The 14,131-nt window shown below is 43.1% G+C and overlaps 1 protein-coding gene across 1 annotated transcript in view; it reads right to left on the reverse strand.

The window, feature by feature from the left end:
* Positions 1–14,131, reverse strand: part of LOC134622284 (NACHT, LRR and PYD domains-containing protein 12-like) — a 1,346,881-nt gene that overhangs the window by 1,003,950 nt on the left and 328,800 nt on the right. Inside the window, exons 10-12 of the mRNA XM_063467996.1 lie at positions 10,622–10,795; positions 6,054–6,227; positions 3,468–3,641 (exon numbers count right to left, since the gene is read on the reverse strand). Of these exons, the coding sequence (XP_063324066.1) occupies positions 3,468–3,641; positions 6,054–6,227; positions 10,622–10,795 (522 nt within the window). The remainder of the gene's footprint in view (positions 1–3,467; positions 3,642–6,053; positions 6,228–10,621; positions 10,796–14,131) is intronic.

The raw sequence follows: 14,131 nt of genomic DNA on the forward strand, positions 1-14,131 counted from the left end.
GAATGCAAATGCTTTATACAACCAAGTAAAAAATAAAACTTTTTCAGAAAACGAGTATTGCATTTCGTGTTATTGCACATGTGTGTGTTTGATCAGTTAAAGTCTTTGTTGTGGAGTCTGACAGCAGTGGGGAGGAAAGACCTGCGAAATCTCTCCGTCCCACACCGTGGGTGCCGCAGTCTCCCACTGAAGGAGCTGCTCAGTGCTGTCAGAGTCTCATGCATGGGGTGGGAGATGTTGTCCAACAGGGATGACAGCTTAGCCACCATTCTCCTGTCACTCACCACCTTCACTGGGTCCAGAGGGCATCCTAGAACAGAGCTGGCCCTACGGATCAGCCTGTTCAGTCTCTTCCTGTCCCCAGCAGAGATGCTGCCGCCCCAGTAGACCACACCATAAAAGATGGCTGAGGCCACCACAGAGTCATAAAAGGTCTTCAGGAGTGGGCCCTCCGCTCCAAACGACCTGAGTCTCCGCAGCAGGTACAGCCTGCTCTGCCCTTTCCTGTAGAGGGCGTCTGAGTTATGAGTCCAGTCCAGTTTGTTGTTCAGATGAACACCAAGGTACCTGTAGTTGTCCACAGCCTCGATGTCCATACCTTGGATGTTCAGTGGTTGCAGTGGAGGATGTTTGTGCCTGCGGAAGTCTACCACCAGCTCCTTGGTTTTACTGGCATTGATCTGGAGGTAGTTCAGCTGGCCAAGTCCACAAAGTCCTGAGTCAGTCCTCTGTACTCCCTGTCGTCCCCATCAATGATGAGGTCGACTATTGCAGAGTCATCAGAGAACTTCTGCAGGAAGCACTGGGTGGAGTTGTGGGAGAAGTCTGCCGTGTAGATGGTGAAGAGGAACGGAGCCAGAACCATTCCCTGTGGGGCCCCCGTACTGCAGACGACCCTGTCCGACACACAGCCCTGAGTCCTCACATACTGTGGTCGGTCGGTGAGGTAGTCCAAAATCCAGGTAGTGAGGTGATGGTCCACTCCTGAGTTCTCCAGCTTGTCCTTCAGAACCAAGGGAAGAATAGTGTTGAAGGCACTGGAGAAATCAAAGAACATGATTCTCACAGTGCTTCCAGTGGTCTCCAGGTGAGCGAGGGAGCGATGTAGGAGGTGAATGACGGCATCATCCGCTCCAATGCCAGGCTGGTAGACAAACTGAAGTGGGTCCAGTGATGAGCTCACAAGGCGCCGAAGCTGAGCCAGGACCAGCCGCTCCAGGGTCTTCATCAGGTGGGATGTCAGAGCCACCGGCCTGTAGCTGTTGAGGTCCTTGGGGCGTGAAGTCTTTGGCACTGGAACAACACAGGAGGTTTTCCAGAGCTGTGGGACTCTTCCCAGCCTCAGGCTCAGGTTGAAGAGGTGCTCCATCACACCACACAGTTGGTCTGCGCAGGACCTGACGACCCTCGAGCTGATGCCATCTGGACCCGCTGCTTTCTTGGCTTTACTCCTCTTCAGTTCCCTCCTAACCTGGGTGGTTGAGAGAGACAGGCTGGAGCCTTGTGTTGAGTGTGTATTGGATGCTGTTGTTGGGGGTGGGAAGGAGTGAGCAGGGTGAATAGAGGAGGTGTGAAGTGTCTGAGGTGTCAGAGGTGGAACAGCAGCAGTGGGGGTGGGTAAGTCTGCAGCCGATGTTGGAGACTGCCTCATGGCTGAATCAAATCTGTTGAAGAAATGATTCAGTTCATTTGCCCACCTCACATCCCTCCCAGGCAGAGAGTTCTGATGTTTGTGGCCCGAGATGGTTCTGAGGCCTCTCCAGACTTCACCAACGTTGTTTTGCTGAAGCTGGTTCTCCATCTTCTGCCTGTAGCTGTCCTTCCCATTCCTTATCAGTCCCCTCAGCTCTCTCTGCACCCTTTTCAACTCCTCTTTGTCTTTGGATTTGAAGGCCCTCCTCTTCTGCTTGAGGACGGCTTTAATTTCTGGGGTAATCCAAGGTTTGTTATTGGAGAAACACCGCACAGTCCTGGTAGGTATGGTGTTATCCATACATAAATTAATATAGTCAGTAATGCATGTAGTAAGGCTGTCGATGTCCTCTCCGTGGTCGTCACAGATCACCTCCCACACAGTCGACTCCAAACAATCCTTAAGAGCCTCCTCGCTCTCCTCCGACCATCTCTGCACTGTGCAGGTGGCTGGTGGCTCCCTGCGCACTAAGGGCTCATACACAGGGACAAGGTGCACCAGGTTATGATCAGATCTGCCCAGGGGAGGGAGAGGTGATGAACTGTATGCCTCTTCAGCATTGGCATACAGTAAAACCAGTGTTTTATTGTCTCTGGTTGGGCAGGTCACATACTGGGTGAAGGTGGGCAGTGTGGAGTCCAGTGAGGCATGATTAAAGTCCCCTGATATTATGAGGAGGGCTCTCGGAGATTGTGTTTGCAGTCTGCTGACCACTGAGTGTAGAGTGTCACAGGCTGCATCCGCGTTGGCCGAGGGGGGGACATACGCTGTTATCGTGATAACATGCGAGAATTCCCGGGGCAGGTAGTACGGACGCATGCTAACGGCTAACAGCTCAATGTCTCTGCTGCAGAGTTGTTCTTTCACAGTGATGTGCCCAGGGTTACACCATCTGTCATTCACAAACACTGCCAGTCCCCCTCCTTTCCTCTTACCGCTCTCTCTCGTCCTGTCCGCTCGCAGCAGCTGGAATCCCGGTAGTGTCACACTCGTGTCCGGAGTTAGCGATGTTAGCCACGACTCCGTTAGCACCATGATGCTACATTGCCAGTACTCTCTCTGTAACCAGGTTAGCGACGTGAGCTCATCCATCTTATTGGGCAAAGATCTTACGTTTCCAATAATTACAGAAGGAAGAGATGGTCGATAACGTCTCCTTCTCGGGCGACGGCGCTCCTTCCCAGCACGACACCCCCGTCTTTTCTTCCTCAGCTCTCTGGGAATGTCGAGTCTGTCCGCCGGCAGTACCGCTGCGGGACGCAGTGCTAACAGCTGATCCTTACTGTAAACAAAGGATCCCTGCTCTGCGTCCCCACACACAGGTGAAAAAAATAGAAAAAAACTAAGAAAAAAGACCAGAACTAGTGCAAAACGGTAAAACATGGTTGCAGAGTCTAATTACTAATACGTTAGTTATAAAAAATTACTTGGAGAAAAAAGATAAGAAAGAAAGAAACTCAGAATGAGCAGAGCTGCTGTAACAGGCTGCCGCACACGGGGGGCGCCGGAAGTAAGATCAGGGTTAATCAGGGTCCCCTCTCTCTGAATTAGGAAAGGTCGGTAGCCACGTGTGGGCCGCGGGCCATACGTTGAGCATCACTGTTTGAAATGTGAACATTGTTCTGCTGCAGTGAATGGACTAAACCAGAGAAGAAGAAAACAGACTTTACCATGAAGATCCTCAGTGTGGATCAGTATAATATCAGCCTGATGTCTGCAGTTTACAACTTTCACATCATATTCATCTCAGCACAACTAAAACATGCTGACTGACCTCAGAGTTTCAAGTCCACATCCTGGACTCTGCAGAGAAACACACAGCATCTTCATTCCATGATCATACAGCTCGTTGTAGCTGAGGTCCAGCTCTCTCAAATGGGAGGGATTGGACTTCAGCGCCGGTGCCAGACAGAGAAAGCTGATCGGTGACAAACTACAGCCCCACAATCTGTATAAAGAATGAAAGATGTAAGTTTATTAGACAAAGTGCTTGAGTTCATTCAGTGTTTCATCATCTGTTCAGAGCTGAAGAAGGTTCAGAATGTAGAAGTTTAGAAAATGGAAACTCTAAATAGCTGAAGCCAACAGGAAGCAGCTTCAAACAAACACAACAAGAGAAAAAACTCTGAATGTTTCACATTAAAGTCATACATTTCTAACAAGAGTATTTTAATGATTGCGTCACTGATGAAGATCTTCTGATCAGTAGATAAACTGAAGCTCTAAAGGGCTCAGCCTTTATCTCCAAGAAACAAAGCTGATCATGGAGACCCACCGGATCAGCTGATCTGTGGACAGCACCAGCATCTTTAACTAAGGCTACGTTCAAACTGCAGGAAAGCGCATCAAATCCAACTTCTTTGACCCTATGCGACCAATATGCGATCATGGTATGACAGTTTGAACAGCACAAATCCAACATTTTCAAATCCTACCTGGGTCACTTTCATATGTGGTACTGAATCTGATACAAATCTGATGTGTTAGAAAGCGACTGCAGTTTGAATGGTCATGTCGCATTAAATCCGTCTTTTACGTCACTGACAAAAGACAGACACCAGTTATCAGCACCAGCAGCCACTGCCTGTGGATTATCATCATGTTTTTATGCAGAAATTGATAGACTGCTGCAACAACACCTACTAGCTCTGTAGCCGCCATTTTTACTTCCGTAAACAGAGCGCGTTGTGTGACATCTTCTGCCTTGAGGGCCATGAACCCTTCACACAAGAGCGCGTTTGCTGTCACATTTTATTCGTAGGGTTAATGTGGCAGCAGCTGTCACATGAATAATATTGATTCACCTTAAATCAACATGCAGATGATGAATCAAACATCTGAATCATCATCTCACTGCACTCACACTGAAACCTGCAGTGCTCCTGCGGACACACTCTTGGTGTGAACAACCAGGCAAAAAAAATCGGAATTAAGGATTAAGACCTGCAGAGTGAACGTACCCTAAGTGTGAGAGGTGAGCAGTCTTTGGAAGCCTTTACTGTCTGATAGTGATGTTTAAACGATGGCTGAGAGCAGGATTTGGATCATTATTTTGCTTCTCTTCTATTATTATGTTTAGCTTCTACTTCAGAGATGTTCTCTGAAATGTTTCCCACTGTTGGACAAAGTTTTCACACTTTCTTCATAAAGGAGATCTCCTGTGGAGTCCATCTGTGATAATATGTTAAACACTGAATTATGATTCATATGTGAACGCACCGACTGTTAATTAATGATGAGAACATAACCAGTAAATATGAAGATGTTTGAGTTTGTCTAAAACGATGAATCAGAATAAAGTAATAAAACAATGATGTTAGAGACAGGCCTAACTCAGGCCAGCTGTGTTCAAACAGACTTCAGCCATATGAGAGTGAGTGTGAGTGAATGAGAGCACACATTCTGATATCTGTATGTGTGTGACTTAGTGAAACAGAGGATTATACTGAATATACTGGGACTGAAAAACAGAGTTTAAAGAGAAAGGTGTTTGGATTAAAATGGATTATACTAAAGTGACCATGCTAATGAAATCTGAACTCACTGAAATGTGAAGTTAAGATTATTCAGATGTGAAAGAGAGAGAGAGAGAGAGAGAGAGAGAGAGAGAGAGAGATAATAAGGTGGGGCTAAAGATGAATGCCATGTAAAGAGCTAATTGGTTGACAAGATATCAGAGCGACAGTTTCAAGGTTTTGCCTGTGGATTATAACTTTAAGAAGATGTGAAATTCATCAACGAACCCTGCTCTCTGGATTATTTCCATGAACTCTAAGCTGGAACACATCTACAGTGCTGGAAGTGCCTAACTCACCCCAACCTCACTGTGTACATTCACTTTTTAACCCTTTATTAAGCAATAAAGGTGTAAATCTGAGTATTAACCTATGTTAGTGCAAACACCTCTAATAGGTTGCACACTCAATGTGCAATATCACTCATCACACTGCACCTCTCAATGCACCTGCTAGTTAGATGGCATGTATGTGTATGTATATAGATGTAAGCATGCATGTGGAAATATGTGTGTGTAGGTATGTACGGATGAATATATGTATATCTACATATATGTATGTAATGTATGTGTGTGTATGTTTGCAGGTGTATGTATAACTTGTACATATCTTTCTTGTGTAAATGTAAATGTTTTATTGTGTAAATACTTATGCTATTGTGTACTTCACACTCATGGAGAAATCCCAAACTGCCTTGTTCTTGTAACAGTGACAATAAAAAGCTATTGTATTCTATTCAATTCTATTCTATTTTATTCTAAAGGTCTGTGGGCCTACTGATCCACAGTGTCAGCACAAAGTTCACATCATATTCATCTCAGCACAACTAAAACATGCTGACTGACCTCAGAGTTTCAAGTCCACATCCTGGACTCTCCAGGAAACCACGCAGATGCTTCACTCCATGATCATGCAGCTTGTTGTAGCTCAGGTCCAGCTCTCTCAGATGGGAGGGATTGGACTTCAGCGCTGCTCCCAGATAATCACAGCTGTTTTTTGACAAACTACAGCTCCTCAATCTGTATAAAGAATGAAGGATGTAAGTTTATTAGACAAAGTGTGAGCTTGAAATCATTCAGTGTTTAATCATCTGTTCAGAGCTGAAGAAGGTTCAGAATGTAGAAGTTTAGAAAATGGAAACTCCAAACAGCTGAAGCCAACAGGAAGCAGCTTCAAACAAACACAGCAAGAGAAAAAACTCTGAACTTTTCACATTAAAGTCGTACATTTATCATAAAAACAGGACAAAGACTAGAAAAAGTTTTGTTTTTTTCCTTCCAGGAACCACATGGCTTCACTTTTAAAGGTGAAGTGTGAAAGAAACGGACATATTTGAAGTCCAACACCTTTTTCCAGTCACATGACTAACAACACTGGTCTCTATGTGTAGCTGGCTGTGAGACCAGTGCTCAGGGAGCGTCTACAAAGTGCAACACTGAAAGAACATCACACACTCATTTGCTTCCAGCACTTTCACACAAACATCTACTGTCATTATTGTCACCAAACTCTGTGGATCCTTTATTGCAAATTCAAATGGGATCAAATGGTCAGACAAAAGAGGGTTATGAGGAAATATGATGAAATGTTGTGTATTAGCAGCAAGTTATTGCATCATTTTCCTCAGAAACGAAAACAAATTATTGACAAACATGTTTTTATAAACTCAGTGTTGGACTTTGATCAGCAGGATAACCTGATGTTTTAAAGGCAATTTTGGTCTTGCTGTAGGAGAGTCCCGTTATTACTTAATATTTATGGATGATGTTCTAAATTAGGCTCAAATATGTGACAGACATTTAATCCCATGTCAGTTTGGCCTCATCCTGGGCCGGATCATCCAACACACACTCTGACCACAGGCCCAGGGGCCACGCACAGCTGGGCTCCATCCAAGAGACAGGAAACTAAACCAACACAATAATAAAGAGCACCATTTGATCTTCTTATATTTTAGCTTTTCAAGCAAAACATAGTAAAAACATGTGCACATATAATAATAATAATAATAATAATAATAATAATAATAATGTACTTTATTGATCTCCGTGGGGAAATTCCTCTCTGCATTTAACCCTTCACTCAGTGAAGGAGTGGGCAGCCATTGGGTGCCCGGGGAGCAGTGTGTAGTGGCTTTACAAATGAAAGAGGAAGAGGAGAAGAAGAGGAGAGGGAGGCCATCCTGACCATCACTCCAGCTGAAAACATCACACTTCCATTAAAGTTGGTGAGAAAATGTTGAGCAGGATGAGCTGCTGGCTAATCTGGAGGCTGTAGCAGCAGCTTACAGCCACAGTGGATTTCCACTCATGAAAAAGCTCTGGCTGCTTCATTTCTCATCTCATATCAGAGACTTTAAATCTTCAGTGATGCTGTACTGTGATGCTTCCTTTCAGCCCAATGTGCTCTGTATTGTTTTATGCAGGTCATCTAAACAGGAATGAGCAGCTCATTTCAATATAAAAGGTTGGAACTGTAAAGAAAACAAACAGAGCTCATAAACTGAAACTGATTTCATTTTTTCAGCTGGAACATTTTAGTTGTTCCTTATTCAATACATACATAATTATATTTACAGTAAGTCTTATCATCCCCCTTTTCCCTGTCAGTCACCGCCAATGTTCCCTCTAATTTTTATTGTGTCTGAGCGAACGCGGAAACCTCCTGAGCAATCCCTTGGACCTCTGTGAGCAACATCAGACGTGTGCACTGTGGTCACACCAGCATCCAATCCATCCAAGTTACATGGTTTATTAAAATAATCAAATTACAGCATTTACATTTATGTTAGACTACTTTTAATTAACTGCTTTATTCCACTTACAATGAAAATTAAAAACAATCTTGTTCATGACCTGTGTAGTATGTTAACACTATTGGAAGTAAAAATAAATTGAACTCTAATTTTGAAAACACAACTTTCTTTCTTTTTTTAAAAAAAATAAAGCTCTGATCTGTATTATGAGTCTGTGGTCTGGGAGAGACTCTGTAACTCTCTGTCTGCAAAATAAAGTATATAATGACCAATGTTGGGCAATTAATTATATAGTTACTTCTTCAAAAAAGTTACTGAGTTTTGCAAACAACAAAGTTTGTTGCAGCTGTTTACCTAAAAATGCTGCCAAGGCGGGGTTTTTTTAAAATAAACATTTCAAACTATTTACAGAAAAATCAGCTGTTCTGCATCAAATCTGATGCCACATAAATTATTTGTGCCACTCCAAAAAAATAATTTCTGTCCACTATGAGATAAAGGAGAACAACAGCCTGATACCTGCAGGCCTGACAGCAGCAGATGTATCACTCCTGTAACACCTGTAGATTTGCGCTAAATGTGGTAAATCTCTCACATCTCAAAACACCACCGTCACTCCTAAAACTTTCCCCTTCCTAAACAACTAAATGCCATATCGCCATATCATTTTTTGATTGATCGACATGGTACATTTTTCCACCAGTAGGAAAAGTTGGGGTTTTTTGGTTTTGTTTTTGCACAGGCGGAGAGCGTTTTCCTTGTAAAATGCCGTTTTTACCGTTTCTTCCCGCAGTAAATACAAACAACAATAGTATTCAGGAAGAAAACCAAACATTGCAGATATTTTTATCATAACTCTGGTTTTACGTGGCCTATCAACACAATTTAAAAACTGGTATAAAGTCCACACTTTATCAATTGTTCCGTCTGTCCTGCTCACATCTCCAATGGTTGTACATGTTGTCATTAACGTGGCTTCACTCCACATCAGCCAGGCCGGTTTGCCAGCTAAAACACCGGTGTCGGCACTTAAGGACGCTGTCATAGCCTGTAAACCACGTTGATTAGCTGCGTGTACACCGGAAGGTCGCCGGTTCGATCCCCGGCCTCTCTGTCCTGGTCGTTGTGTCCTTGGGCAAGACACTTTACTCTACCGCCTACTGGTGTTGGCCAGAGGGGCCAATGCCGCGATATGGTAGCCTCGCTTCTGTCAATCTGCCCCAGGGCAGCTGTGGCTACAACCGTAGCTTGCCTCCACCAGTGTATGAATGTGGGCGAGAATGAACAATGGCATTGTAAAGCGCTTTGGGTGCCTTGAAAAGCGCTATATAAATCCAATCCATTATTATTATATACAAATGTGAATCGCATCACTGGCTGGACAATGGGATAAAGTGGCATCGTTCTAATCCCATACTGGAGCAGCCAGTCACTGACTAACACTGCAAAACAGAATTGTTAAAGTATTAATTTTAATTTCAATTGAGATTTGATTTTATTTTTGTGCGCAACACATATTTTCTGTGCGCAGAGACTGTGCCAGCAGTGCGCAATTGCACACGCGCGCAGCTTAGAAGGAACATTGTGCACCACCACAGTTCACTTCAACAAAACTTTACTTCAGATTTGTTTTCATGTTTTGATCCAGTGATGAGAGCTGTTTCCCCCATGTCCAGTCCTTGTACTAAGCTAGGCTAAACATGTCCAGTGCCTGTCTCTGTGCAGCTTTTAATCTGATGTTAATAAGGTAGAAATGGAGGAAGAAGAAAATGACTTCATCAATCAACAGTTTTATCAATAGTTATTACTGTTGTTTATGATCCCCTACATTATCCTACATTCAAATATATTCTCCAGCTACAATAGTGTTTGTGTTCCTAAAAGGATTTCATGAATGTGTTATTGTTCATGTCACATCTGTATGAAAGAGGAAGTGAGGTTTATCCTTCATGATCACAAACTGTTCCAGCATGTAAACCTGAGATCTGTGTGGAGTAGTTGACCTGTACGATGTGCTCAACACAAACATTATTTACCATCAGTTACTGTGTGACTGAACCACGTGTGTGTATAAAACATCGCTTTTAGTTTTAATACCACATGGCAACATTCAGACGTGAATCTATACAGTAACACTTTGATTTGTTACAGTGAGGAGACTGTTGAAGGGAACGATGAGGGGAAACTGTAAGAGCAGCAACAGAAACCAGGAGACAAAGCTGAGGTCTGGGTTCCTCTATGCTACACACAGCCTCCTGCTCCTGGACTTTAGTAAACACATAAATATCTCCAAGTACACTTACTTCAGAAACTCTATTAAACTCATTACAAGTTTACTTCAGCTTTAAATGACCCACAACATCAGCACACATGAGTAAACAAAGTAACCCACACAGCTACTGTTCAAGTTTAGTCATCTTTAATACAAATATACCTCATTATTATGAATCTCACCGCTACCTGCTCATTGAACTGAACAATAATTCTGTTTCACCATTAAAACAAAATATGTGACTGTAAAAAATCTTCAGACACTAATTAAGAATCTCCTAAGCAATCCAAAGATAAAGAAAAGGTCACCTGCCAATTCTATAAAGCTTGGTTGTCTATACAATAATATCATTTAATGATCAGCAGTGGGGATGTTTGGATCCTGACCTGAGAGTTTCCAGTGTACAATGTGGACTCTGCAGTACAGCAGACAGAAACTTCACTCCTGAATCCTGCAGGTCATTGTTACTCAGGTCCAGCTCTTTCAGACTAGAGGACTGGGAGTTGAGGACTGAGGACAGAGCATCACAGCTTCTCTCTGAGAGGTTACAGCCACTCAGTCTGGAAGAAAAAAAAACAATCAAATTAATTAAATCAGTCAAATGAAACATTTTTTAATGCCAGCATGCAATACAATTATTGGTTAACTAAATAGCTTCATTAAAACACAACTCTTCTTCTATATCAGCACTTACTCCTTGTAAGCTCCACCTGCTTCACCTTGTGAGTCAGAAGACATGAAAACAAACTGTAAATCTAGTAGAAACATGATTGGAAATCTTCTCAGATCCATTTGTACATTTAGAGCCTGATACTGAAATATAGCAGCACGGACATTCACAGCAGCAAAGGGTTCTTGCTGATCTGAGCTGGCTTGGCCCTGGCTTATTGAAGATTAAAGAAAGTGGAATCAGCTGTTCAAAACCCTACAAGGCTGCCCGCTGTGACTGAGACAATGGGACGGGTCGTGACTTCTCAAAATGGGCTCATTGAACGCAGCACGGATAAGATCTTGAAGAAGCTCATGGCGGTCGTGAGTTCTCAGACTTTGCTCTTTGAGCGCAAAACTGATAACTTCTCGGAGAAGCTCGTGGCTCTCCAACGGGAGATTGAGAGACGAGTGACTGACTGTTAAATCAGCTGTGAAATTGACATGCAGTTGTTGGCACCAAAGAAAACCACCATCACTTCATGCGGCTAACATACCGGCGCCAGCTGTGGTTTCAAGGCTGAAGCTGAACATAACAAATCTCACCCTGATCGGTGTTTAGACATCCTAAGCATGCTTATCCCCTCCCGGTGCAGACGGTGGGTCGAGGGGACCAGCGCAAATGCTGCAGGCCCGGATGCGCTGTCTACCCCGGCTGTCTCTCACCTTTTACCCATCCCTGTTGCTTGTCATGTGTTTCTATGGCGTATTAAGAGTTTTCATGTGCTCTGCGCTAAGGTCATTTTTTTTTCTGTTCTCAAACTGATCTCCCTGTTGGAGCTCAGTCTGGGGGGAGTTCTTTTTTCTCCTCATCTTTCTTGATGTTGTGCATTTTCTGCTGTTCGGTTCCGGGTCGCTGCTCTAGCGGCTGACCGGCCAGCTACCTAGCCTGACCTGTCCCCCCAATGTGATGTTTGTGTATTGTATGTACGGTTGGCAAGGTCAGTATCCTAATTGCCCCTTAAAAATAAATACTGGGTTCTGAATCTGAATCTGAAAAGATTACAGAAGACGACTCTGTTCAGTAAATATTACGCTCATGCTGTCAAGAAATACCAAAGGCAGGTAAAACTCTGGTCGTTGCAGCTATTCAGTATGACGTGCTTTGTACTGTTCTGCTGCAGTTTGTGACACCTGGTGGACAAGTTGTGAAGGATGATGAAACGAACACTTCACTCAATGTTTTTCTTCTAAACTGGATGTAATTTTGGCAGCCAAGAGTTTTTAACACTCTATTCCAGCTGCAAATAGGAACACAACAAATAAATAACTTTACCCACTTGGATCCTTATCATTCAAGATTGTGAAAAGATTCTATACTGAGAGAATACTGGTGATTTTAGATGAGAGAGATGATTTGGAAGATGATGAAGGGGAAATGTTTTCACAACTTGAGGCCTTTTGTCTTCATTGTATAGGACAGAGACGACAGGAAGGGAGGGAGCAGTGAGGAGAATAACACACAGGAAATGGTCTTGGGCAGACTCAAACCAGGCCCTGGAGTCACGACTCTAACTTTCAGTACATGGGTCACCTGCTCAGCCAGGTAAGCTACAGCAGTGTGTGAGTTAATTTGAAGACAATTCAATTCAATTCAATTTTATTTATATAGCGCCAAATCACAACAAAAGTCGCCTCAAGGCGCTTTATATTGTACAGTAGATCGCACAATAATAAATACAGAGAAAAACCCAACAATCATATGACCCCCTATGAGCAAGCACTTTGGCGACAGTGGGAAGGAAAAACTCCCTTTTAACAGGAAGAAACCTCCGGCAGAACCAGGCTCAGGGAGGGGCGGCCATCTGCTGCGACCGGTTGCGGTGAAAGAAGGAAAACAGGATAAAGACATGCTGTGGAAGAGAGACAGAGATTAATAACAGATATGATTCGATGCAGAGAGGTCTATTAACACATAGTGAGTGAGAAAGGTGACTGGAAAGGAAAAACTCAATGCATCATGGGAATCCCCGGCAGCCTACGTCTATTGCAGCATAACTAAGGGAGGATTCAGGGTCACCTGGTCCAGCCCTAACTATATGCTTTAGCAAAAAGGAAAGTTTGAAGCCTAATCTTGAAAGTAGAGATAGTGTCTGTCTCCTGAATCCAAACTGGAAGCTGGTTCCACAGAAGAGGGGCCTGAAAACTGAAGGCTCTGCCTCCCATTCTACTTTTAAATACTCTAGGAACAACAAGTAGGCCTGCAGTGTGAGAGCGAAGTGCTCTAATAGGGTGGTATGGTACTACAAGGTCATTAAGATAAGATGGGGCCTGATTATTTAAGACCTTGTAAGTGAGGAGCAGGATTTTGAATTCAATTCTGGATTTAACAGGAAGCCAATGAAGGGAAGCCAAAACAGGAGAAATCTGCTCTCTCTTTCTAGTCCCTGTCAGGACTCTTGCTGCAGCATTTTGGATTAGCTGAAGGCTTTTCAGCAAGTTTTTAGGACAATGATGACTATAAGTCAGGTAAAAAAAAAAAAAAAAAAAAAAAAAAACTTTTCATCAACCAACAAGGGGAAAACAGTGAGCTTGAATGATCAAGCTTTGACCAAGGTTGGCTCACTCCTCGGTCTTCTTGCCCAAGGAGTGAGCCACCCTGCATGGCTATCAATATGGTGCAACGATATATAGTACAGGCCATCCAACCTGATTTTTAAGTTTCCGTCCCAGATACCACCTTAAAAATCATCTAGATTAGGATATGTTTGCTGATCTGAATTGTGTTCTACAAACAGAGCTGTTGTGTGTCCAAGGTGAAAAGGAAGAACATATACATGCATAAAGTCAATAAAGTCAGAAGGTTTGCTTTAGACTGTGGTGCAGTTTATCATCAAAGACTGACAAACAGGCACCATGCTGCCAATAAATGCCATCAAGTCTGACTTGAGTTTTTTCTTTCTTTTAATCAATATTAAATTTTATAGTGTGGGATTAAAGAGTTTATTTCGCAGCTACAATATATTCTGCAGCATTAACATTACATTAATAATATAATCTACAGGATTGATATTGCATTAAGATGGTTATTGAACATGCTGACCTCACATTAACATTTTTATTACAGGTGCAGTGATAACCCTTTTATATACACACCCTGCATTTTTGTGCTTGTGTTACGGGTTCGAAATTGAGGACGAGAGTAAAACAATGATGGTCCAGAAGAGGTCGGTCAAACAATTGATTTT

Source organism: Pelmatolapia mariae, linkage group LG3_W (assembly GCF_036321145.2).
Source record: "Pelmatolapia mariae isolate MD_Pm_ZW linkage group LG3_W, Pm_UMD_F_2, whole genome shotgun sequence".
Lineage (NCBI taxonomy): Eukaryota > Metazoa > Chordata > Actinopteri > Cichliformes > Cichlidae > Pelmatolapia > Pelmatolapia mariae.